This window comes from Eutrigla gurnardus (genome assembly GCF_963514095.1).
Source record: "Eutrigla gurnardus genome assembly, chromosome: 22".
Classification (NCBI taxonomy): Eukaryota; Metazoa; Chordata; class Actinopteri; order Perciformes; family Triglidae; genus Eutrigla; species Eutrigla gurnardus.
In genome coordinates, this window is record NC_139933.1 from 8,811,373 (window position 1) to 8,835,668 (window position 24,296).

At 41.2% G+C, this 24,296-nt stretch overlaps 2 protein-coding genes across 2 annotated transcripts; one reads left to right on the plus strand and one right to left on the minus strand.

The window, feature by feature from the left end:
• Positions 1–250: 250 nt before the first annotated feature.
• Positions 251–13,749, minus strand: fra10ac1 (FRA10A associated CGG repeat 1). Its single transcript, XM_084039590.1, has 14 exons — positions 13,667–13,749; positions 13,207–13,283; positions 12,892–12,984; positions 11,913–11,958; positions 11,689–11,765; positions 11,403–11,486; positions 11,211–11,295; positions 9,535–9,580; positions 3,692–3,805; positions 2,566–2,608; positions 1,889–2,025; positions 1,657–1,707; positions 862–946; positions 251–434 (listed from the first exon to the last, which is right to left on the minus strand). Exons 1-14 carry the CDS (start codon positions 13,682–13,684, stop codon positions 392–394), a joined length of 999 nt encoding a protein of 332 aa, XP_083895716.1. The 5' UTR covers positions 13,685–13,749; the 3' UTR covers positions 251–391.
• Positions 13,750–15,050: 1,301 nt separating this feature from the next.
• lgi1b (leucine-rich, glioma inactivated 1b) lies at positions 15,051–23,137 on the plus strand. The gene is made up of 10 exons (XM_084002050.1): positions 15,051–15,648; positions 15,840–15,911; positions 17,381–17,452; positions 18,020–18,091; positions 20,353–20,424; positions 20,872–21,041; positions 21,148–21,312; positions 21,467–21,687; positions 21,964–22,210; positions 22,773–23,137. Exons 1-10 carry the CDS (start codon positions 15,446–15,448, stop codon positions 23,120–23,122), a joined length of 1,644 nt encoding a protein of 547 aa, XP_083858176.1. The 5' UTR covers positions 15,051–15,445; the 3' UTR covers positions 23,123–23,137.
• Positions 23,138–24,296: the final 1,159 nt, after the last annotated feature.

Genomic DNA, 24,296 nt, shown 5'->3' on the forward strand with positions numbered 1-24,296 from the left:
CTGACTTAGCCACTTGGACAGAACCGAGCTGTTAATGTTATTAAAATCTCCTGTGCTTTTCCTACTATGTCAAGTTAAAATGTCGGCTCCTCATGGTTTTGCAAATATGACATTCGCAAAAGTATGGACCAAAGTTATGGATGGACCAAAGTTATGGATGGACTTCCCTGCTTTTACCATAATTATAAAAAAACAATCTGAATTATTATCACAGATGGTGACCGTGTCGATCCAAAACACTCGACTCATGGAGGGTAAACGTTGCGTTTATTTCGGTGGCAGCTCTGAAACTCATACAATCAAATGAAGAGTCAAAGCGATAGACGCTGAATGTCGGTGGCACACAGGAGGAAGTGTAGTCGCAGCAGGGTTCCAGCTCATACCAGCCGAGTCAAAGGAACATGTCTTCAAAGTACTCGTCAAACTCCTCCTCCCTGGATGGAACAAACAAAATCAGAGAAACTTTAGTTCCTTTCATGCATGGTGCTGTGATGTGTGGCCCCTCACTAACTGGAAGTGTTGGCATGTGGCTTTTATACTTCATTTATATTTAAAAAATAGTAGATGTTGTGAATTAACACAGAACAGAATACAATTTTTTTTTTAAAGTGGCGGGTGAGCACCTGATTTACCAACTATCTTTCTGAGAGCAACCTAGCATGCGTGACAGGAACAGGTTAAAGGTTTAGCGACTTTCCTGACAGTTCATAGCAGCTTTGTGTGGGATACCTAAGTGGTCTACCTCCTGTGCTATAAAGAGATCAGTAACCTATGTAGGCTAAGTGGTAAGGACTGTCTGTGATGGTTTTAACGACAGCTCACTGGTTGAGATTTAATATGGACCGTCGCTGGTAACCTCACCTTGACTTTTCGTCCACTGCAGGAGCGGGTCCTCGCCAGTGGTCGCTCTCCGATTGGCCCTCTGGCTCATCCCCAGCGTCGGAGTCTAGCAGGGGAGATTCAGAGAGCTGTCAGTCATACTTTGAGGAAGGAAAGGCGAGGTCGAGCAGTAGCCCTTGTGCATTAAGGTCTTCACTTTTAGCCTCACACAGCAGGAACTCCTCTGAGTTCCTTCCTCCTCTTGCACACAAATACGAGATCTAGGAGTTGTAAATATATATACATATTGTGATGTGATACATGACCTCCCCTAGACATGGCCCTAATATAATTATTCCCTTCATTTTCCAGAGTTCCACACTTGGATTCAAAGACCAAGTGTGTTTGTGTATGGATTCCAAAGCATGCTGAACTCAGTGACATAACCCTGGACAGGGAAAGTTTGTTTTTGTGTACACCACCACCCCCACCCGCCCATCCATCCATCCAGATCCTGGAATAAACTGAGCCGGGGGCGAAGACATACTTCATTTCACGCTGCTCAAAGTGAAGGGCAAAATGACAAGGAAAAAAAAGCAGGAAAAAAAAGTAAAGCGGAATGAGGAGGAGGAAAAAAAACAGACCTGCTGTTTGTCTATCACTATTACCTACAGGGCGTATAGATGTGTTTTCAGATAGGGTGGTCGAGGTGTTTTTTTACTCCAGTTGGGAGGAGTGTCCTGGGCCCAGAAGCCTGGGAGATCAACTGTCCAATGTGTGTATTTTATATTTAATTTTTTTTTATGGGGGAGGAACTTGCTATGTTATGAACGCTACCTTTGCTTGAGTCCTTCGAACGCTCTGAGCTGCTGGAGGAGGTGGAGCAAGCTGTAGAGAAACAGAGTGTTACAACAACAACAACAAGAAAAAGATATGTTTTACTCAAAAATAAAATAATAATGATGTCATTTCCAAGAGCAAAACATGCCACAGGCTGCTCCCATCTGATGAGGTTACTGCCCTAAATAATTGCACACTTTATTTTGCTAGAAGAGGAGAGGAATCTCACATCTGTGTCTCTTTTGTTTGTGCTTTTTGGAGTGTGAGGACGATCTCTTCCTCTTCTTATTCTTCTTCTTCTTCTTCTGTGGCGGCTCCTGGTTCTCCTCCGACAACTCTTTAGTCTTTGCTTTCACCTCCTTCCTCCTACAAAAAGAATCCCACGATGAACAGACTGTATTCAAATATAAAGCGGCCAATTATGGCAGCATTTGTAAGGCAAGCTAAAAACCTTTTGGGACCGAAGGCACATTCAGAGGCGCATGAATGAATCTTGGCTAGAGCTTTAAACAGATGAAGGCTTTCTATACATCTTGATACGGAGTCTGCCGGGACACTCAAAGGGACTTTTAAAACTGTGATGCCAGACATTTGCAGATTATCGTTACTCAGATTTCCATCCCCAGCAAATTCAAGCTACATTATCACAGTTAGCTGTGTCAAGATACCACTTAAAATGTAAAATGTGATATATAATAGTGTAGACATGACTGGTCAGACAAGAGGCATCAATCATAGTTTGGATCGTGAACCCCTGCATGCTACAAAGCAAAGTGTGCTGGCTCTCCACAGTGACCTGCCCTACTTCTGGCAGACCAGCGCACAAAGTCCACAATCTTTAAAATCCCTCATCAAATAGATGTAAATATTTAATGTAAAGAAGTCTGAAAGGTGGTAAGTACTTACTTGTGGTGGTAATTGAGTTTGAATGAGCATTCAGGGCATAGTCCTAGAATAGAAACAACATGGCATCATCATTACCACCTCAAATATGATAAAGGTTGTGGAAATGCTTTAATTGTTTTTAATTTCATGAATATTATTATCCCTATATTGATTATAAGGGTGCTCTGAGATTCATTCTTGAACTTCTTATACTTCCTCTATTATAAAGATGAATTTGGTAAGAAAAACAAGAATGGAATTAAGTCCAATTTAAGCAAAATAAATGTTTTTTAAGAGGCAAATAAATGTACATAATTGTGTGAAGATAGATATATTTTACTAAATTGGTGACTTACTCACTTTATTTTAATAAATTGCTAATTATATCTATTAACATGGGATTAAACCAGAATGAGAAACCAATTTTCTTAATGTTACTGTAAGCATTAGACGCTAAATGAAGCTAAATGTTGGAACTAATGTCTATAAATTGAGGCAATTGTTTTACTAGAAACATATAAAACAGCATCGTCAGCATACATGTGGAAACCTCCTCCATGGTTTAATTCTGGTAAATAATTCATAAACTAAAGAGAAGAGGACCAAGGACAGAACCCTGTGGAACTCCTTCATTACTTCGTCAGAAATGTTTTCTCACCATTTATAATTACTTTGTAGAATTTAAGTAAATTAAATCATTTTTATATAATTATAAACAATGCATTATTAAGTTTCCCAGATGATGTTTCATTGCTGAGACAATTTTTCTGGGACTGCCAGAAAAATTGGACATAGATTTACTATAAGTGGGAAAAAAATGTTAGCTGATGAGGGAATAAAAATGTCTGGATGGGACCTGTTGCCCTCGCTTGTTAAAAGAGCCTGTCATTTCTTGCTTGACTGAGTTCACGATGACTGGTGGGTCCTTCAATTACAGTAATTATTCTAACAGGATTTTCTGCAGTATGATACCTGAAGGAGGATTATTATGAGCCGGGTTTTAAGACTGAAACCCCCACTAATCTACAGCCACACACACTTAACCTTAAACCAGGTCTCCCCTCGAATGTGTGTAATTTAAGCCAGCCTACACACACATTTAGCAAGAATGAGCGCAGAAAATGAAATAATGCGTGTTTTAGCTTACTGAGTTTGACCAATGCATTTTTCTTCTCGCCGTGTTCCACGTAGGCAAAATTCACCTCCCAGCTTTTTAGCCCTTCCTCCTTCTCACAGCGTTTGTTTCCACACTGGAACTGCCCTGGAAGACATACATACACATACTAATATTTCAATTTATGATGTACTCAGTGAAAACATTTATTTGTTGATAATCAATAAGAGGTGAAAGATCAAAGAAGCCACAAAAGCCTGACATTGAGTGTTATATAACGGGTTATTATGTATGATACAGAGAGAAAGAATTGAAAAGGAACAGAATTCCTGTAAGTAGAACAGAACAGTGTTTGTCGCAAATGTTTTATTTTAGAATTGAGAGACGCAGACTTTAAATCTCCAGAGGCTTCGGATTCTGTCAAGCTAACTCCAAACCCTGTTGTTCTCCTTCGCCCCCCTCCGTCTATCTACATCCCCCTGCCTCCTCCTCCTCATCTCCCTTTCTTTGCCTCACCTTATCCCCTCAGGCCTCCCTCCAGCCGCTGCACAGCCTGACTATTATCCCTAGAGGAGCTTAAGGTGGCATTGATCTGGTCTCCGGGGTTTCCTCGGAGTAAAAGATGGAGCGAGTGCGTCAGAACAGCCCATTCTTGGCTCAGCTGTGAGAAAAGTCCCTCATTCTGCGAGAGGAAACAGTGCCTTCCCTCACCTGCCTGAGATCGAGACTCTGTAAACATCCAGGTGAAGTGACGCTGGCACTCATTATCTCGGGCCACTTAGGCAGACTTTCTCCTCGCATGCTGCATTAGATTAGACATCTATGACGTCAGCTAAAAAAGACACTCCTGGCTCAGGTCCTTGAGTGTGAAGAGGTTGGTTGGGAAAATTCCTTTTGTTTAAGTAAACAAATATTATTTCACCGAAACCCCGATAAATTAAAATCATATTGCCGCTATAGAGATAATCATGACATTAAATAGGCACCATGAGTGTGGGTACTAAATTTCACGGCAAATTGTTCATATTTCAATCTGAACCAAAAAGGTGGATCCGCTGCCCAACCGAGCCATATGCCCATATATGGCCATAGCGTTATTTAAATAAACACATCACATTTTTACGGAACAGCCAGATGTACATATGTCTTAAAACAAAGGTCTAATTGGATAGAAACTGCAAATGCCAGTGTCTCCCTTTAAGTCCTTGATGACTGGAAGGTGGGACTTGGGACCAGGCCACGATCTCTACTCGGTGCCAACGTGACGCGGTGATCAGTGACCGGTGCCTGGAGACCCAAAGAGAATCATGTCTTCACCATCCTCAGTGACGTCAATCACAACCGCTCTGGACTATTTACGTGGCATCCTCCTCTCTCCATCACACACACACGCACAAAAACTATTAAATACCTCTGCAAATTGTACATACGGCAGCTTTTATCTGCAAAGAAAGGTAAAAGCCTGCATGTGTACACAAAACAGAGCGCCCTTGAGCGTCCTACAGCGGGCAGCGGCTCAGTGTGGAATATAAAAGGATGTGATATATTCGAAGGTTCATGTGGAGAGTTTGAATGTGTCAGAAACCGCAACTACTTAAAAACCACAACCCTGACGGAGCGGAGGCAGGAGAAATGTGTTTCTAGGCAACTTCTTTGTTGAGAATAAATGTCATAAAAATGAATATAATCAAGGTCAGGGAACTATTCTTCACTTACTCTAATCGTTTCTAAGCCTATTGGTCCCCCATTTTTTTATATTATAGCAAAACATCTTGACAGGTGTTGAAAGTAGTGCCGCACAGAGAACTGCTGCTTTAAAAGCAATACGCGTTTCACAAAAGCTCCCATATGGGTCTCTTAATTGATGTCTACCGGGTTTTGTTGACAAGCATCGGGAATCCTCACACATCAGGTGAGCCTCACGTGCACCATGAGAAGAGCTGGCACCAGGTCGGGTAAACTCATTAAGAAAGGAAACTACTGTCCTCCTACGTCAATGGATGCTAATGCCACCAGATGGCTTCATGATTAACACTCACTGGATGAAATCAGAGGACAGTGTCCACCTGAGCCAGCGCTCTCTCTCACTTTTCATTAACTCCTGAGTGACTCTTAAAAGCAGAGCATTAGATGGGAAGATCAATACCACTTTCATGTGTGAAGCTACAGCCAGGAAATCAGTTAGCTTAGTTTTAGCGTAAAGAATGAAACTGGGGGGGGGGGGGGGGGGACAGCTAGCTCAGCTCTGCAACAAGATCCTCTGCACAAACACGTACTTTAGCCGCCGCCCAAAGCGATCTCTGTCCTTTTTTTAGTGCAGGCTGATTGAAAGGTCTGTGAGAACGTTGCATTCATGTGCAATAGTTTGCACTTGAGCTTGTGAAGTCAGTGCTGTTTTGCAGTCAACCCCCGGCCCCTCCTCAGGGTCGACCCCCTTTAATAAATTCTCAGCCTGTGGAAAACAGTGAACAATCCACACTCACTGCCCCCAGGCTGATCTTTCAAACAGGGTGAAAGTAACTGACATCCAAAAGACAGCTTCTATTTCCAACCACACAGTCCCACGTGTGACTCTGGGGCAGAGTTTGCATTTTTACGTCTCTCTTTCCAATTGGCAAACAGTTATGACTGCTGACCTGAAGTTCAATGCTCTATTGTATTTTTACAATTTGTTTTTACTCGACAGCATCCTGTTATTAAGCACATTTAAGAGCGTGACATACTACTGAGATTGTGTTTTATGTGTCCTGCATTCCACACATCCCTCCTTTTTATTGAGAAATACTCATATTTCCTCATTTTAATGTGCAACACTGCACGCACAGTCACAGATAAACACATTAAAACAATAAAAGCAGAGACACCGTTAGTCTCTATTGTTAGACTGGGCAACTCTGAAAGCGTTGTGGGCTACGGGCTAATGAGCTATCACTTCCAACACTTACACCCAGTTACTTCTCCGAAGCTAATTTATTTTGTCTGGCACAACAGAGCGCAGCAGGATCACCTTACAAAATACAAATCCTTTCTCCACTGGAACCCAGGCAATGCTAAAGCAATTATATAAAGGGACTCGGCTTCAAATTGGGCTATCAAGTTCTTTTTTTAGTTACAATGGGGAATTAGGAAGGGAAACTGGTGACAATATTCAAGCATTTGCTCGCAGACGATATGAGGTGGAAGAACCTGACATCTGTGGATGATTAAAAAATGTAATAACAATAATTAACAAGTAATAACAGAAAATAAAATTACATCTAAGGTCAGCAAGTCAATAACTTATGAAAATTATGATGTCACAGGACCTAAAATTGCCTCATAAAGGCAAATGTGGAAGAGGTGGGTCAAATCTGATTCCTGCACTTTCAGTGAGGGTGGCAGGCATATTAAAACCGAATGCAGGCCACTTACATAAGTTAGGTCCATTTACTTTGACAGGAGGTCCACCAAAAATAAGCCTGGCCTCGACTGCCTTCGACCTTTGACCCGCTTTTGACAGCAAGACTAAAGTTCAGGAGGGGAACTCACAGAAAAACACAACATGGAATGTTGTGTTATTATAAAATATGCCACACAGTGAAATTTTATTGGAATTAAAGAAAAAATATTTGGCAAAAAACTTCCACCATAGCCAACGTGCTAATGTATAATGTGAGCAGTACATTAGCAAAATTAGTTTTGAGTATGACATGACGTTTTTGACCACTGGAAGCGCTATGGAGTAATGTTTTTGGTCAGCAGATGGTCCTCAATTTGTAGTGGATTCACAGTATTCAATGTAAATGTTCTATTAGGAAGAAAATACATTCATCATGGCTGTTTGTCCTCAAAAATGTTGGTGAAAAATGCAGATTTCAAACCAAACTTTTGATTGTTTACAAAAAAAAGTTCCAGTAGGCATCTTTAAGGTCTGTTTTTAGATACTCTTTATAACTCAAAGACTTCATTCCCTCATAAACAACTGGTAAAATGCATGTGAATCTGTCAGAAGTGTGAATGCTTCTGGATCAGACACAGAAAGGGAGGAGGATGGGCGTGAAGGAAATCTCATTCTTCAAGGTTTCCTTAAGATACAGGGAAATGCAGGCCTCCTCGGGGAGGATAACATTTGATCCTGCTCTTGTGTACCTGATTCAAGGACATAATCTTTTCTGTCTTTTTCTCCTTCATATTAAGAGAGAAAAAAAAACATTTCAACCTCTAAAAGAAGAAAGAAGAAAACCTTTCAGTACGGCACATTCCTTCATCCCATATCACACCGTGGCCACGATAAGAAAGGTCAGCGCTCTTCATAATCCACCTGATTGGGTGAAGAGTAGACAGCATTACCTAACACCAGCATGACCTTAAGTGCACAGATAGCAGGAAATGATAAGTGGATCATTTCCGAAAAGGCGTCCATTGGGAGAACGGAAGTGCATTGCCCCTTTATATGTAGATGAAGGCTCAGTTTAAATGGGCGGGAGGGAAAAAAGTCTTTAATTAATCTGTAAGCGGAAGTGGAGCCTGGTCATCTGACGAGTTCTACACCGAACCCCGGATTAACAACATTGAATCCAGATGTAACTATTTGAACAATAAAGCTTTCTAAGTGATTATTTGAATGGTATCCCTCTATCAGCCTTCATGTCAAATCAAACTCACGTCTTACTGAGTCCACGCTTAACAGTTCTTTGCAACATTAACACATTCAACTTTCGATTAACACACGCTTTTTCCTCCCCATCTGAATGAGGACTTCACAGGATTAGATCAGTATTGATTTCACTGGAGAGTTTAGTGTCCCGTGCTCTAAATAGTGCTTAAGAAGTACTTCTGTAGGGGAATTATTAATGTAAACAAATCACACACGTGACGGTTGAAGTGAAGTGCCTCTGACCTGATCTAATCCCACTTCCTGTAGAGTATTGCTACAGGGGGTGAACTGTCAGAGACGAGGATTACACCGTCTTAATCTGGGACAATATATTGGCTTAGTCAGCTTTCTCAGAAATACTGTGTATGCTTGCAAGGCTGCATTGATGTGAACCTAAGCAAGCCACTCAGATGAAAATGCGCACACGCGTGCAAGTGTGAGCCTCTCAACTCAAGTATATCAATGAGTTGGCGAGCCAGGTTTAGTTAGGTAGACTGAATATCTGTCACTGTCACACAGGAAGTGGTAGACAGAAAGGTGCTGTACTAATCCTGAAGAATTAATCAGAAAAGTGCTGAAAACTGTCAGTAAAAGTAGGCTCCGTCGCAAGTGTCGAGGTAGAATGAGGTTTCTCTTTCGGTGGGAGACATAATAAACAGGAAAGCAACATTGTGTGAATCAACAGATCAATCAGACAGTCTCCCAAACAAGCAGCTGAGTCGGGTGAAATGTCAAAGCCAATAAGTCAAAAGTCAAATTTAACAAGCATGTGTGTATGATCTTCCATGTCGGGAGACTTATGTTAGGAAATATCCATTAGATTTTAAGTACTGCTGTAAAATGCTTTGTAAATCTCTGTCGCCATCTAGTGGAGAAGGTTGTGAACTGTTTTATGGGCATGTCGGGGAGGATAAACCATAGATGTGTCCCGAAAACCACACTACATACTAATTCTACACAGGATGTACGACAGACTGGTGGTTAAACTGCTTGAGCAAATAAAAATAATGAACATACTTAATTGCTTTGTACTAACAGGAAATTACAGAATACTTTTTAAGTATCAATACACTATACACACTAGAAATGTGCTTAAAATTAGTATGCATGGATTTGTCCAAGTATAAACCTTCATTAAGTAAAGGTGACTCCTTCATAAATAGCTTCTCTGACTTACATCACTATAGTGCATAGTGCCTCGATAAATCACAGATATATATATATATTTTTTATGCCGTACCTTTGCCAGAAACGACTTCATTCTCAGTCCGCCAACGAAATCCAAACTGTTGGACACAAATTTAAAAAGACACACACAGAGCTTGAATTACAGTTTTTAGATCGAGCTTCATAAGCTTCATTCAAGGAATACTAATATAACTCAGTATTTGCCCTGTATTTCATTAGTCATTAGCATTTAATAGCATTTGTTTCAGAGGAAGTATCCCAGTGTCAGAACACACTCCAAAATAAAGCTGCAGAAATAAAAATGTAATCGGCCAAATTTAAAAACCGTTTTGGAGTACGTAAATAGTGTTTCTAAATATCGTGTGAATGTCGTATTTTCTTCACTTTAATGTAAATGTAATTTGGTAGTCGATTTACTATTTGTCCCAAGTGGGCAATTTGTGCGACAGCAAGCATGAAAACACATCAAGCAAACAACATAACATAGAAAAGTCATTCAAGCTCCTCTGCAACAGTCCGCCATAACCCCACTGGGCTTCAGGGCTGGTGTGTGAGTGTGTGTGTGTGTGTGTGTGTGTGTGTGTGTGTGTGTGTGTGTGTGTGTGTGTGTGTGTGTGTGTGTGTGTGTGTGTGTGTGTGTGTGTGTGTGTGTGTGTGTGTGTGTGTGTGTGTTACAAGCATCACTGAACGGATGATGCAGCCATTAGTGTTTTTGCCGGTGCCTTTACATAGCTCTCATAGCACCCTCTCTGTCACACATCATTTACTCAACAAAAATGGTTTGCACGATATTGTTATGGAATCCAAATGATCGCTCACTAATTATTTTTTGTTTGTTTTTGCATTTTTTTCTTCATTACACTTTGTTTTACCGTCTCGTTTCACTCTACTTCTATGTATTTTATATTGCTACCCATGTTTTGTGTGCTACCCTTTGCACCAATAATAATAATAATAATAACAAAAACTGTAGTACCTCTAATAATTATAAGCCCATTGGGGTGTTATGTATTATGTGTCAACTTCAGAGCGGTCACATTTAAAAGATATTATTATCATTAAACCAAAGAGCACAGCTATGGAGCCGTAAGAACACGGCCCTGCTGTGTAACACATTATCAGTCTTTACGCCTTTCCTCAAACAAAACTGGCCCAGTGTACACTAGAGACGGAGCAAAACACATCACACCCATAACATTCATCTAAAATGCTACAGTGGCGGTGGAGATTCGCGTCTGAGCAATGAAATCTTAACCTTTGCTTATTGCACCACCACTGAGACAATTACTGTGACTTTGGAGCCTGGTAAAAAAAATGTATCGTCTTGCCCAGCAGCCGCACCTGGGATGGCTGAGATGTCTGTACCGATTGATTGTGCTATTTTCTTCCTCTACATTATGTGGGTTTCACTTACGCCTTTTTCCTCAACTGCTGCAACAACCACATTTTACCTGGGGGATTAATAAAACCAAACTTTCATTTCCAAAATAGGTGCAAAAATAAAAGGTTTTCCTATTTTGTTTTAAAAGGTATTTCCCCCATTAGTCAACACTCTGGCGTCTTATTTCATCATTTTACTAGTTAAAAATGTTGAGCTGCTATATTCCAAATAGTCACTTATTGTCATTTGACATGAGCCACCTGTTACTGTAAGTGCTGTCGTATCGTTTGTATTGTTTGAACTGGGTAATACATCTATCAATCAGTCTTTTCATCCACTCAACCCACCTTGTTTTCCTTGTATCTGCTGAGGTCAGCTATGCAGTACTCTTTAAACAGCTTGTCGTAATACTTCTTGGCAAGTTCTTTTTCCCTGAAATAGAAGAAAAGGTAGAAGACAACACTCATGTGAAACAGAACAGCCGAAAGCACACTGGATTTTAAAGCAGCCTGTATGGGCAGTCGATTGTGGATGATCACCATGTCATGTCTTCCTCATCCTCGTCCCTCCAGAGGAAGCGATGATTCTCACGCAGCACATCCTGATCCGTTTTGTCTTTGTCTCTGAGGGAGAACAACATGATTCAATGAGAAGGCAGACAAGGAGAAAATTCCTCCTGGTATAAACTGTAATTAAAAATTGTTGTTGGATGAGAACGCTGCATAAACAAATGGTCTGTCATGGTTAACATATTCACATTAGTTTTAGCCCAGAGCGACAGCAGATGACTGATTGTCAAGCGTGACTGTGATACACAATACTTACTTGGAGCGCTTGAAGTCGGCCATCTGTCCTCCATAATAAAGTATGTAGTCAGCGACAAACTTCTTATGTCGCTCAAACTGGAGACTTCTGCTTAAGGTCAGTCTCTCTTTGACTGTTAACTTTTGCTCACTGTGAACTGCAAAAAAACTTATTTTGTCCAAGACATAATGTCTTTAGGTTCATCCCATAAAAAAGAATGTGAACTATAAATGATAAAAGGATACAGCATTTAATGATATCAAGTGGGCTCTCCTGTTCCTGGCTTCCTCTCTGAAATACAGAATGAAAATAAAAAAGTTAAATATAAATACATATATGTGTGCATCAATCTGTATCAATACCCTATTATGACAAAGCAAAAACAGGATTTATATATATATATATATATATATCATCTATCATCTTTGAGACATTTGATGACCCTGATTGGAGTCCACCTGTAGTAAATGCAATTGATTAAGCACACCTGTCTACACAAGGTGTCTATTTAAGGTCTCAGAGCTGACAAAGCACATAGGAGCACAAACCAAGCCATGAAGTCAAAGGAACTCCCTGCAGAGCTCACAGACAGGATTGTGTTGAGGCACAGTTCTGGGAAAGGTCACAAAAATTTCTGCAGGCATCCCAAGATCACAGAAAGTTAAAGTTAGGCACAACCAGGACTATTTATTTCGCTAGGCTGGCCGCAATCCGAGGAAGAACCTAGACACTCTCACTGAGGTTCAGAGATCCTGCGTGAAGATGGGAGAAACTCCCGACCAGCAGGACGACCATCACTGCAATACTCCACCGATCTGGGCTTTATGGCGGAGTGGACAGACGGAAGCCTGTCCTCGGTGAAACGCATGAACGCACCTAAAGGACTCAAGATGACGAGAGACAGGATTCTCTGATCTGGTGAAACCAAGATACTTTATAGCTTTAATTCTAAGCATCATGTCTGAAAATGACACAGAAGACTGGCAGAAGATCCCAAAGTCCAGGTGTGTAAATCTTGTGGCATTCTACCCACGCAGACTCTAAGCTTTAGCACTGCCAATGGTGCTTCAACAATCTATGTGATTTCCTAATAAATTTTGAAAAAAGTTCCTGTTTTTGCATTATCATCATGGGGGAAAACTGTACTCCAATTCTTTCATCATAATGTGAGTAAAGTGAAGGGGTTTCAATACGTTGCATTTCACTGATAGGGTACAGTACCACCTGTCCACTTCATTCGAGTGTAGACTCCGGTGAGCCTTCTGGGAGTGGCGACCTTTCTGGAACGGCTTCTGTAAGATCTCCTCCTCACGTTTCCTGACGAGGTACAAATGAAGACAGAAAGCTTGTGTTTATGATGCTGACCTACCACCATCGGTATTACAACTACAGGAGATTGGAGAAAAGATGGCAACATGAGCATTTGTTGGCTCAACAGTATTAGACTATCAACGACTGACATCACTTCATACATTGTTGTCTGAGCTCTGAATTCATGTAAAATCTAATAAAATGGCTTCATGAATGTAATAGTCTCACCTTTTAAGGCCTCTCTCTGAGGACTCTCCCTGCTCATCATCACTGAAGTCAGAGTCGTAGCCTCCACCTCCGTGGACCTGGTTAGAGACGAACACCCATATTATTCGCTTTTAGAAGCCAAAGAGAACATCTTGTAAGGTTTGTGTTGTTGCTGCTTTACAGTCCTGTGTCGAGTCATTTGAGGGGTAAAGAACATACTTTCGATAGGCTGGTTATTGGACTAAAGCGCGAGTGTGGTATAATGTTGCTTTGTTCAAAGTAACTAACTAGCATAACCGTCAGAACTCGATAATAACGTAATAGAGGCAACGCTGTGGGCGACTGGCTAACTTATCTTTAGGCTAGTATGTCATGCTAACTGGCTAGTAACGAGGAAACGAAACGCTTATTGTTCTATAAAAATATGTCTGCATGTGGGGAGAAGGAAACCCGTTATTTACGGCTTTGAAGGCCACGTTACCTTCACAAGACTATCCATGATTTTCCTCACTTTCGTCTCCGCCTCGCAAATGTTTACAAAATGAAATGGACGTCGCCGTATGATGACGTAGCGCAGCAAATCGCGGTTTGATGACGCAAGTGCAACTTCATAAACATAACACTGAGAACGTGCTAAGAAAGGATGAACATAATGCGTTAACATGGATATTAATACGTAGGGGGACACTTTCAATAAAAGAGGTTGAGAAGCGAATGGTTTTGATCTCCAGGCTAAAAAAATAAAGTGTGTGGTTTTCATTCATTGGACCTGTGGTGAGTATTTGTAACCTAATTGTGCTTTCTATGTGTTTATCTTTCATGGTATCACACCTATAATTTATTTTATTCATGCCTATCTATAGCCCATAGCATAATAATTCATCCATCAAGACATCTTTTTTTTTTTTTTTTTTTTACTGGAGGGCAAGTCATCATCATCATCATCACCATCATGGTCCAATTCATACTGTATTGGAGAAAAAAAACAGGAAGAGTATAAAATCTAACATTTAATTACATTGCCTATGCACCGATCAATTGGCAGTTCAGGGATCATCTCGTCCATTTCCGTTGAGGGACAAAAGAGAGGATACACGTAGGCGTGTGAATTGTAGATGGAAAATAAAGAGGGTATTATTCTATCTGAATGTTTCTGTATTGAGTAGGAGGGTTATTAGGGGTGGCAGGGGTGAAAGTTCACCCCCAGCCTGGGAATAAAAGTCCAGTGTTTCATGACTTATCTACAACCCACTGGACTCAACAAAGGACTCAACAAAGGACTCAATGTGTGAAGGAAGAAAGTGAGGATGTGAGAGACAAACGCTGTAAAGACTATGAATGGCTCCCACCATGTGTTTTCCTTGAAAAGTAGAAATATATATGAAATGCAGTGCTGTGTTATCTGTGTGTATCGCCTATGTTGTTCCATCAAATCTTTATCATAAATTATTATAAAATAAAAATAATCTGGGTGTTAGATTTAGGGATTTTAAATGAGTAAAATCAATTAATACTATTATGTTATCATTTCTGAAGGTAGAATATCACACATAATTAATACTTTTATTCTATTTTGAACCACTACAAACACATCTTCTCACATTTAACGTCCTTATTATGGCAAAGCAGAGAAGAAAGGATGCAGCGTGTGAATGAATGAGGCAGGTGCATTGAGCCTCATGAATAGGCGCTTCCCATTAACCATGGACGGTTCTGAGGCGCGCATAAATAATAGCTGGCACTGCTGATAAAAAAAGCGCACCTTGGGGCCTCCCCCCCTCCTCTCTTTCTCTCTCTCCCACCTCTTTCTTCCCGTCCCTTTCTCTCTCTCTCACTGGAATAACGCTTTCATTAGCTTTTTTTAAATGTTTATTTCACCACTGCATCATTGAGCCTACAAGACAACTTATTTGTAAGCAGCAGACTAATAACGACCACTTTTCAGCCGCTTTGAGATGATTCATTTTCATGACCAAAAAAAAAAAAAAAAAAACTGTTCTCTGTTCTCTCGTGTCCTGTCTGTCCCGCATTTGTAATCATGCGCCTTGCAGAACGAATCCGCTGGACTGGTGCCTTCCTATTGAGACGCAAGAAGCATAGACACAAGCCTGCGTCCGAGAGACTCAACGCCGGCTTCTATCATCAAAACTAACCACACGGGGAAATTAGAAACACTTCTGGTGGGAGATATTTTTTTGTTGTTTTTTTTGTTGTCGAGTTGCATGTGCAGGAGTGCTAGTCCTCGAGCGGGACAGACGGAATGGGACACCCGAGCAGAACGGCGAGAGGATGGAAAGGATGGACGCTCCTGGTTTGGGTCGCCGCCGTCAGCTTTGTTGTCGCACACGGACGGAGAGCGAGACAGGCCAGATGCCCCTCTGGATGTACCTGCACCAAAGACAATGCCCTGTGTGAGAATGTCCGATCCGTGCCGCACACTTTCCCATCCGACGTCGTGTCACTGTGAGTGGTCCGGCACCTGAATGTACTCTTGGGTTTTCATTGTTCACATGGCGACTTGTCAGGAATGTTTTACTTTAATGCTTAAATACTCTTTTTTATTATTATTTTTATTTATTTTATTATTTTATTTTTTATTAGCCTAGATCTCTGCATTTTAATCAGGCATTGATTTATGTTCTCCATCCATTCAGATCTTTTGTCAAGTCTGGATTTAATGAAATCATAAGTGGAAGCTTTGTTCACACGCCTGCCCTTCAACTGCTGTGAGTATATCTATCTATCTATCTATCTATCTATCTATCTATCTATCTATCTATCTATCTATCTATCTATCTATCTATCTACCGGTATCTATCTATCTATCTATCTATCTATCTATCTATCTATCTATCTATCTATCTATCTATCTATCTATCTATCTATCTATCTATCTGTCTATCTGTCTATCTGTATATCGGTCTGTCTGTCTGTCTGTCTGTCTGTCTTTCAGTCTCAAACAATGAGGCAGGAGCTTCCCAGAGGACTTCTATAGAGGCTGATATGCAGATTTAAAGGGGGGATTCTCTGTAATGGTGTCAGGATTATGCAATAGACCACATGGTAACAGCCACTAACAGCAGGGCCTGGGGAGGGAGGAGGGACGTGTGTGTGTTCGCTGGGAAGACATGCAGAGGCAGAGATAAATAATGAACGTGTTCTTTCTCATCCCCCCCCCCAAGATAGCATTCAAAATAAAACCTATAAAATCATAATTACACATATTTAGTTTAGTATGCCTTTTTGGCAGGTCTAGGTCTGTTGGGCAATTTGTTGTAGAAAAGTCCAACTGCCCTCTCTGATCACACATCCCAAATCCGTTTATCGCCCGTAACGGCACGCTGTCACCGAGCATAACTTTGTCTCGGCAAAACATTTTCTTTCTTGGCATGGCCTCTTCCGTACGCTCAGATGGCACTTAATCAGTGTGGATGTGCATGAGGTGCTTGTGACCAGAAGGGGGATAAATTTAACTGGGGAAATGAACGAGCGGCCCCCGTCCCCTCTGTCATTATTTAGTGCCAAGGTGACATGGAGTATCTTAACCTCCATTAGAGCATTACTTAATCAGTGACGCTTCTCTGTGGCCACAATATCTCTCTCACTGGTTTGCTGAGCCTGCAGTCGGAGAGAGAGAGAGGGAGAGAGTCTCACTACCAAATTGGATTTCCAGCATGTTGGAAATATGAGGTTTAAACTTATGGCCCAACTCTTCCCCTGGATTTACAGCGCTTTGAAGTCGAACCCTATAAGTTCTCATAAAAGAGATGTAATGAGTATGCGGTGAAGTGCGCACTATATTCTTGTTGGACACTGTTCTTGCAATTCTGGTTCAAAGCTTGACTCAGAAACATGTGGGAGGGTGGCGTCCATTACTCTCTTTCATTAAATTCATGAAAAACACGTAGGAGAATCTGCCATTTCTCGTTTCTTCGTTTCATTCATTACCGTGGGCAGAAAGGCTGAATGGGTCTGTTGTCTCTTACAGTAACCCGATCTCTCTCTCACTTATGGACATGGAGTTACTGATGTTGACAGTTGGAAAATAATAAATCAAAACATGTGCCCGAATATGATAAAGTCTGGAGATACACTGCCAGGCTTTGTTGTCTCGCAGCCGACTGTCAAGTTCAACCGAGTCTAAACATAAACATTAAGGGATTAGTGAGCTCTGTGTGTGTTTTGTTCTTCACAGCTTGTTCACTGCTAATTCGTTTGACCTGATTGATGAGGATGCGTTCCTGGGTTTGCCCCATCTCGAATATCTGTAAGTATTTATTAAATGCATAAATGGATGATATGTATGCATGGTGAAGGGTCATTAAATACACAAAACTGCATGCTTTTTCTACTAATAGGAACTGCCTTACACTAATCAAACACATTTCCAATTTCCAGTTTGAACATTTCCTGTACTAAATGTGTCCATCCAGACTACATAACAATTTTAGACATATTGCCATGCATTGTAAAGCCCCCACAAAGGTGTTTCACTTATGTTTCCTGATTAAGGGAGGATAACTTAAATCTTTAAGACTCTTTTGAGGAAAAATAGTTTGCTGACCTCAGGTAATGCCCAATCCTAACTGAAAACACCTGTTTGGTTGTGTAGGGCTTTTTAAAGTATACATTTTCCTGGTACTGGATACTTGATATGTAAACAGTGTAAAATGCAATTAGGAGAGAGCTCAGGTTTTCTACACAAATCGCTGTTAACGGCTCAGGACTGCAAAAAAGTGAAAGGATGTTTATTTTATATTTGCATGGGATTGCTCATAAACATCGTGTTAACCCTATTCTAGGAAAATGCTAATGAAATACTTCTCCTTCACAGATTTATTGAAAATAACAAAATTGCATCGATATCCCCGTATGCTTTCCGAGGCCTGAAAGCGCTGATACATCTGTAAGTATTTTGGTTCTGTGGGTGCCACGATGGAAAACCTATTTTTTTCTTCCTTCATCCTTTTTTTTCCTGTCCAAGGGAACTTGCCTTATTGTATCTGTTCCTTCTTGTTTCATAACTTTATTTTGTACAGCTCATACAGATCATTAAAAGCTGTTTAAGTCATTTAACAGAGCTAAGGGCTTATTATTATTGATGGCATTCTAACATAAACCCTTCATCCATTTCCTGTCTCTCTCTCTCGCTGTATCACTCTGTCACTGTCTGAAATGCAAAGGTAGGCAGAAGTGCTGTTGCCATCGGTGATGTCCAGAGCTGAACGTTCAGCTGGATCAGGTTTCTGAAGGGCAGACCTGGATGTCACATTGTCTCAGTGGAGCAGCACAGTTGCTCCTCTTTACACATATTTTGGCATAAAGATCTGAATGATGCTCATGTAGCTTCACTATAATCTTCACTAATGAGACACGGAGTGTCTGCAGTGGCGCTGTATGATATCTTCTGTAGACTACTGTCAGTGTGATAAGTAATGTATGCACTCTATCTTGATTTATGGCATTTAGGGATGATAGCAGAAATGTTGTGAACACAATCTTAATACAGGAAACAGGAAGTTCGTAAACAGTGTTTGTAAACACTATTCTGTATTTTGGAAACTGCAAACTCTCCAAAACTAAAGATAGTTGAGAACATGAGTGTCCTGCAGGTCAAGACTGAATATAACTGTGACCTGTAACCTAACACTGAGTGACCTGTAATCTGTTCCCTCAAGTCTCACACAGGTCCTTCCTCACAAACACTTGAGCATACTTGTGTTCCTCATCAGGAGGATGACTTCTAACTTTTCCAAATATCACATATTAAGCATAGAAAAATCTTTTACTTTTTTAATAGAGGTAAAACTCAAATTTACCAGTTTTTCAGAATGTATTCATGAATGCTTTGGGTGAGAGAGCGTCTGACTCTGGTGATAAGACGAAGATAAGAAAAATATAAGTGTCAGTCAAAATATTATCGCCTCTCAGAGGGAAAAAAACTAAAGATCAAAAGTTGAAAAAACAGTCAAGCACATCAATAGCAATAGTGAGTACTGATAGACTTTATTGACAGTGACTAAGAGCTGTCTGAGAGCACGTAATAATCCATATCAGAGGAAATGTTGCCTTCATGACTGGTGCAGTGAGCATCACATTGACAAAGGGTGTAATAAACACAGGAGAAAGAAGGCAGAGACCACGTTCAGACCAGGAAGACTAGAAAAGCTGAAGTTATACACAAAGACATGTGTCTTTCAGTGGAAAGACACATGTCTTTGTGTTTCAGGAGATGGTTAGCTTAGCTTAGCATAAAGACTGGAAACAGGGGGGAAACCGCTGTTTTGAGTTAGTCAACATGATATTTCTACAACAATTGCAACCAGCTGTGACTCCAGGAATTCACTACTTGTGGCCTACAGCAAAATACTAGCATACACCATTTAAAACCACAGCATGTCATTTATACGCTTTGGCTTTAGCTCAACTTATAGAAGAGAAGATCTGCAAGAACTTGCTCATGACTCCGAAAAGTCATATGCAAACCCACAAAGTGCTTTTGCTGTCATAACTTGTTTTCAAAGGGCAGTAAACCTTTTTAATACAAAGAATGGTGGATTAAATGCATTATTAGAGGGCATTTTAAATGTGTCACATCCAGTTAATGCATTATTAAAAGGCCACGGGCTGGAATCCCATCCGCTCCGCTCTATCCCCATCTGTTTGGAGAGAGCATTCTTTCACAGTTTCAAAGTAAAATGGCGTCCCTTTCCAACTCTCGGATAAATAATGCAGTGATCATGAATTATGCTGACATTTCATTTCATTCACATCTCTCTCTGGTTTAGAGTTCAGTATCTTGCTCACAAATGAAATATCTCTACAGGGCCAGGTTTTGATGGTTGTTTTAAACTCGCTGGCAAATATATCATCCACTTGACAGTCTTGGAGAAGGATATTCCCCTCCATTTGACAGCTGACATTATCGTACTTTATGCCCCATAAATATTCTCGGGGCATTGCGATTTTGACTTGTGTCTCCCTTACATTTGGTTCCTTGTAATTCTGCTTGAATTAGTTTACTAGACTCGTCAATCAGCCTGGCTAATGGAAGTAATGAAAAGTGACGCGGTGTAATCAGTCAGTGTCCATTATGCGCAGACACCGGAGACGGTCTACCTCTAACTCAATCATCGTGCGTACGATGTTTTCTCTTTTGTTTGTCAGGAGTCTGGCTTACAACAACCTCGAGACGCTGCCCAAAGATGTCTTCAAGGGCATGGACGCTTTGACCAAAGTGTGAGTTGAGTCGCTAAATCAGTTAATTAATCGTATTCTGATTTACATTCTGTAACAGGGATTTCTGTGGATTTATGCATTAGGTTACATTTAATATATTAAATAATTGTAAAATACATTTTTTTAATGGTACTTATTCTGAAATGGTCAAGTAGGATTAAGAAGTTATTTCCTGCTGCAATGTGAGAATAAGTAAAAAGTCCATTATAGAGAAAATAATAGAATTCTTGCTTTTATCACACGGCCACAATCAGCTTGAATAATGCAGGTTAGGCAACCAGCAGAGACCACTCAGGAGATAGGACACTTGTTGTCGTGGCGTTCCTGGCCTGGAGCCAAAGTGCAGAACAGTGAACAGAAACTGAACAGGGAGTGGAAATAAAAAATGTTTTCATGGTAAATATCATTGACGTCATGTCTTAACGCATCTGTCACCTGAACACGTAGGGATCTACGTGGCAACAACCTGATATGCGACTGCAAGCTCAAGTGGTTCGTGGAGTGGATGCACCAAACTAATGCCACCCTGGACCAGATCCACTGCAGCGGTCCGCCCATTCACCAGGGGAAGAAGATCAACGACCTGCTGCCACACTCGTTCGACTGCATCACAGCAGGTATCATCTGCTGCCACGGAAGCCTCAAACCAACACTAGCTTTCAATAGAAAAGGTCAATATAAAAGGATTTATAAAGGACATAATTTGTTGTCCTGTTGTTTCAGAGTTTGCCTCCTATCAGTCCCTGAAGTTTGAGTCCATTTCTGTGGGGGCCTTCACGTTTGGCAAAGATCAGTATGTTGTGTTTGCCCAACCGTTTGCTGGGACGTGCAGCTTCCTGGAATGGGATCACGTTGAGATGACCTTCAGGACTTACGACACCATCGAGAGTGAGTCCATAAACTTTATAAAACTTCCATCACTTCATAAAAGTGAAGAGCAGCATCGATTGATGGGGTTTATGTAAATGTGTAATTGTTAATGGGGGACATAATGATCGAGTGTTAATCCCAGTTTGAATGCGTCTTCTCTTTTCTTGTTCAGGCACCTCCACTGTGGTCTGCAAGACGATGGTGATTGACAACCACCTGTACGTCATCGTGGCCCAGCTTTTCGGGGGCTCGCACATTTACAAGCGCGACGCCTCCGCCAACAAGTTCATCAAGATCCAGGGCATCGACATCCTGAAGACCCGCAAACCGAACGACATCGAGACGTTCACGATCGACGGGGAGTCCTTCTTTGTCATCGCCGACAGCTCGAAGGTCGGTTCGTTTTATTGCCCAGGTGTTTCCAGTATTGTGTCCAGCCCCTGTATGCCTATCGCTCCTCTAGGCTCTTCCCGCTAATGTCAGCCACTCCCTCCCTCCGTTGTCCTTCTCTGAAGCATGTCGGTCTGCATCTGCTCCCGCTGATTACGCTGACCTAGCCAAATGTTTGCATATGCTCTCACATATGTTTGGCACACACACACACACACATCTTTGGTCCCGTGCAAACCTCGTTGTAAGTTTTGAATAACATTTTGCTCCTCTCATTAGGCCGGCTCCACAACGGTGTACAAATGGAACGGCATCGGCTTCTACTCTCACCAGTCACTCCACCAGTGGTTCCGGGACACAGATGTGGAATACCTGGAGATCTCCAACAAACCCCACCTGATCTTGTCCAGCAGCTCCCAGAGGCCCGTTGTCTACCAGTGGAACCGGAGCCAGAAACAGTTTGAGCGCAGGACCGATATACCGGAAATGGAGGACGTCTTCTCTGTCAAACACTTCCGGGTCAAAGGTGAGAGAGGGAGCCCGAATAGCAGTGTGTGTGTGTGTGTCCACACAGGGTTTATTATTTATTAACTTAAAAGGCATTGTGTACACAATCAATTTCACAGTATCGGCTCACCTTTCACAAGGCTATCAACATGGAGACAGCTGAGTCGGCAGCTAGCAGCTAACAGTTTGTTTGGATTTCAGTTGGGGTGTTTCACGCAGTGTAGAAGCAGTTTTTCTGTCGGAGAGAATGATTCTATCTGGGCTCTGGAGACCTTTTACATGTACAAATCTATATGACTATAAATTTATTGCACTTTCCTTCATTGCTCACAGGGATTCATTTAAAAATGTTACTGTGCATGACCATAAAACCTGCCCGTAGATCATTTCTATAATATTCTCTGTATTATTTCTTTCTTAAAAGTAAAAAAACTATGAGTTAATAGTTGCCAAGCTGCTATAAATAACAAGCTCTGATTTATTATGGAATTATGTAAACTGTTTTTGCGGGTTTTTCTATTCAGGATCCAGATTTTATAGCTGAATGTGTAAACTAAACAGTCCCTTGAATCTTTTCAAAGGTGAGCTGTTTATATGCCTGACAAGATTCATCGGGGACTCCAAGGTGATGCGCTGGGACGGCGCCATGTTCAAGGAGGTCCAGACATTTCCTTCCCGCGGCTCCATGGTGTTCCAGCCCGTCTCCATCGGCAACTGGCAGTATGCCATCTTGGGCAGCGATTATTCACTGACGCAGGTCTACCAATGGGACGCTGAGAGGGGCCAGTTTGTCCAATCTCAGGAGCTGAATATCCAGGCACCTCGAGCATTTTCTCTGGTCTCCATTGACGACAGGGTGTTCCTGCTCGCATCCAGCTTCAAGGGAAAAACTCAGATATACGAGCACCTCATGATTGATTTGAGCAATTAAACCCCTCGTCTAATTCGGGACAAATTATGTACAAACAATCCACCAGTAATTCCCACCTTAGTTTAAACTAAAGGAAGTTTCACTCAGAAGCTCAAATTATGTCAAATACACTTCAGGATGTTTCGAGAGATTAAGGGGGTGAAATTCTTACATTTGTTACGATCACCGACTTTATTTAAGAGGCATATTTCCATGACAATGAGAATTAATTTGACATAGTACCCTAATGCCTATGTTTGGCAACCTGCTGCAACTATTCAATTTGAATGAACTCATCTTGATTTATCACTATTTGGAAATGCCTTATTCTCCATTTGGGAAGAAAAAAAAACGTGTGCAAACTGAATCTTTCAGGAAAAACAAGCTATGAAATCACTGCTTTTGTCTTTGATTCAACCATGCAGGTGTACTTCTAGTTATTAGACAGAGAGTTTATGTCTCTGCAATTCAATTCCATACATTTTTATTTCTATTGTAGCCATTTGATAGGACAGATTTAGGAGTTTGGAAGTGCAAGTGACCATGCGATAGGGAGGTGTTCAGTACGGACAACTTTTCTTAACTTAAGCCTTCTTTTATTTAACAAAGCATTTCAGGAAAAGTGACTTCAGAGGAAAGTGTCATTACAAGAGATTATTCACAATGGAATAGAAACTACCGGGATGTCTGGTTGTTGACAAGCAGTGGGTCAGAAGACTCATGTGACAAAGTCTGTATAGTGAGATACCTTTTTAGAAGATGGACAATCCCACAAATTGGAATCTAACCCAAGTTTCATTTTAATGTAACGGTGGCAACGTCGTAGATGGCGATGTCGGGGTAGTTTGTTACTATTAGACCTGAGGCTTCTAGATAATACTTTCAACTGCATGCGGGTAAACATTTAAACTACATGTTGAGGATCGTGTACATTCTTCCAGTCCACTTAAGGAAGCGACTCCAACATATGAAATTAATCCAGTAAACATTGAGGAAGTCACGTCTACTCTATGACCATCGGTTAAGCAAGACTGCATGACACGGACACTCATCGTGTTGACTCCCGATGAATGACTCGCTAGAAGCGTCCCACTGTGTCACCTCTCCTCTCCCTCTTTCACTGCACTCTTGCCCCTTTTCTCCCTCATTGACAAAAACCATTGTTGTCTTTACTCCGCAAAACTAAAAAAAAAGC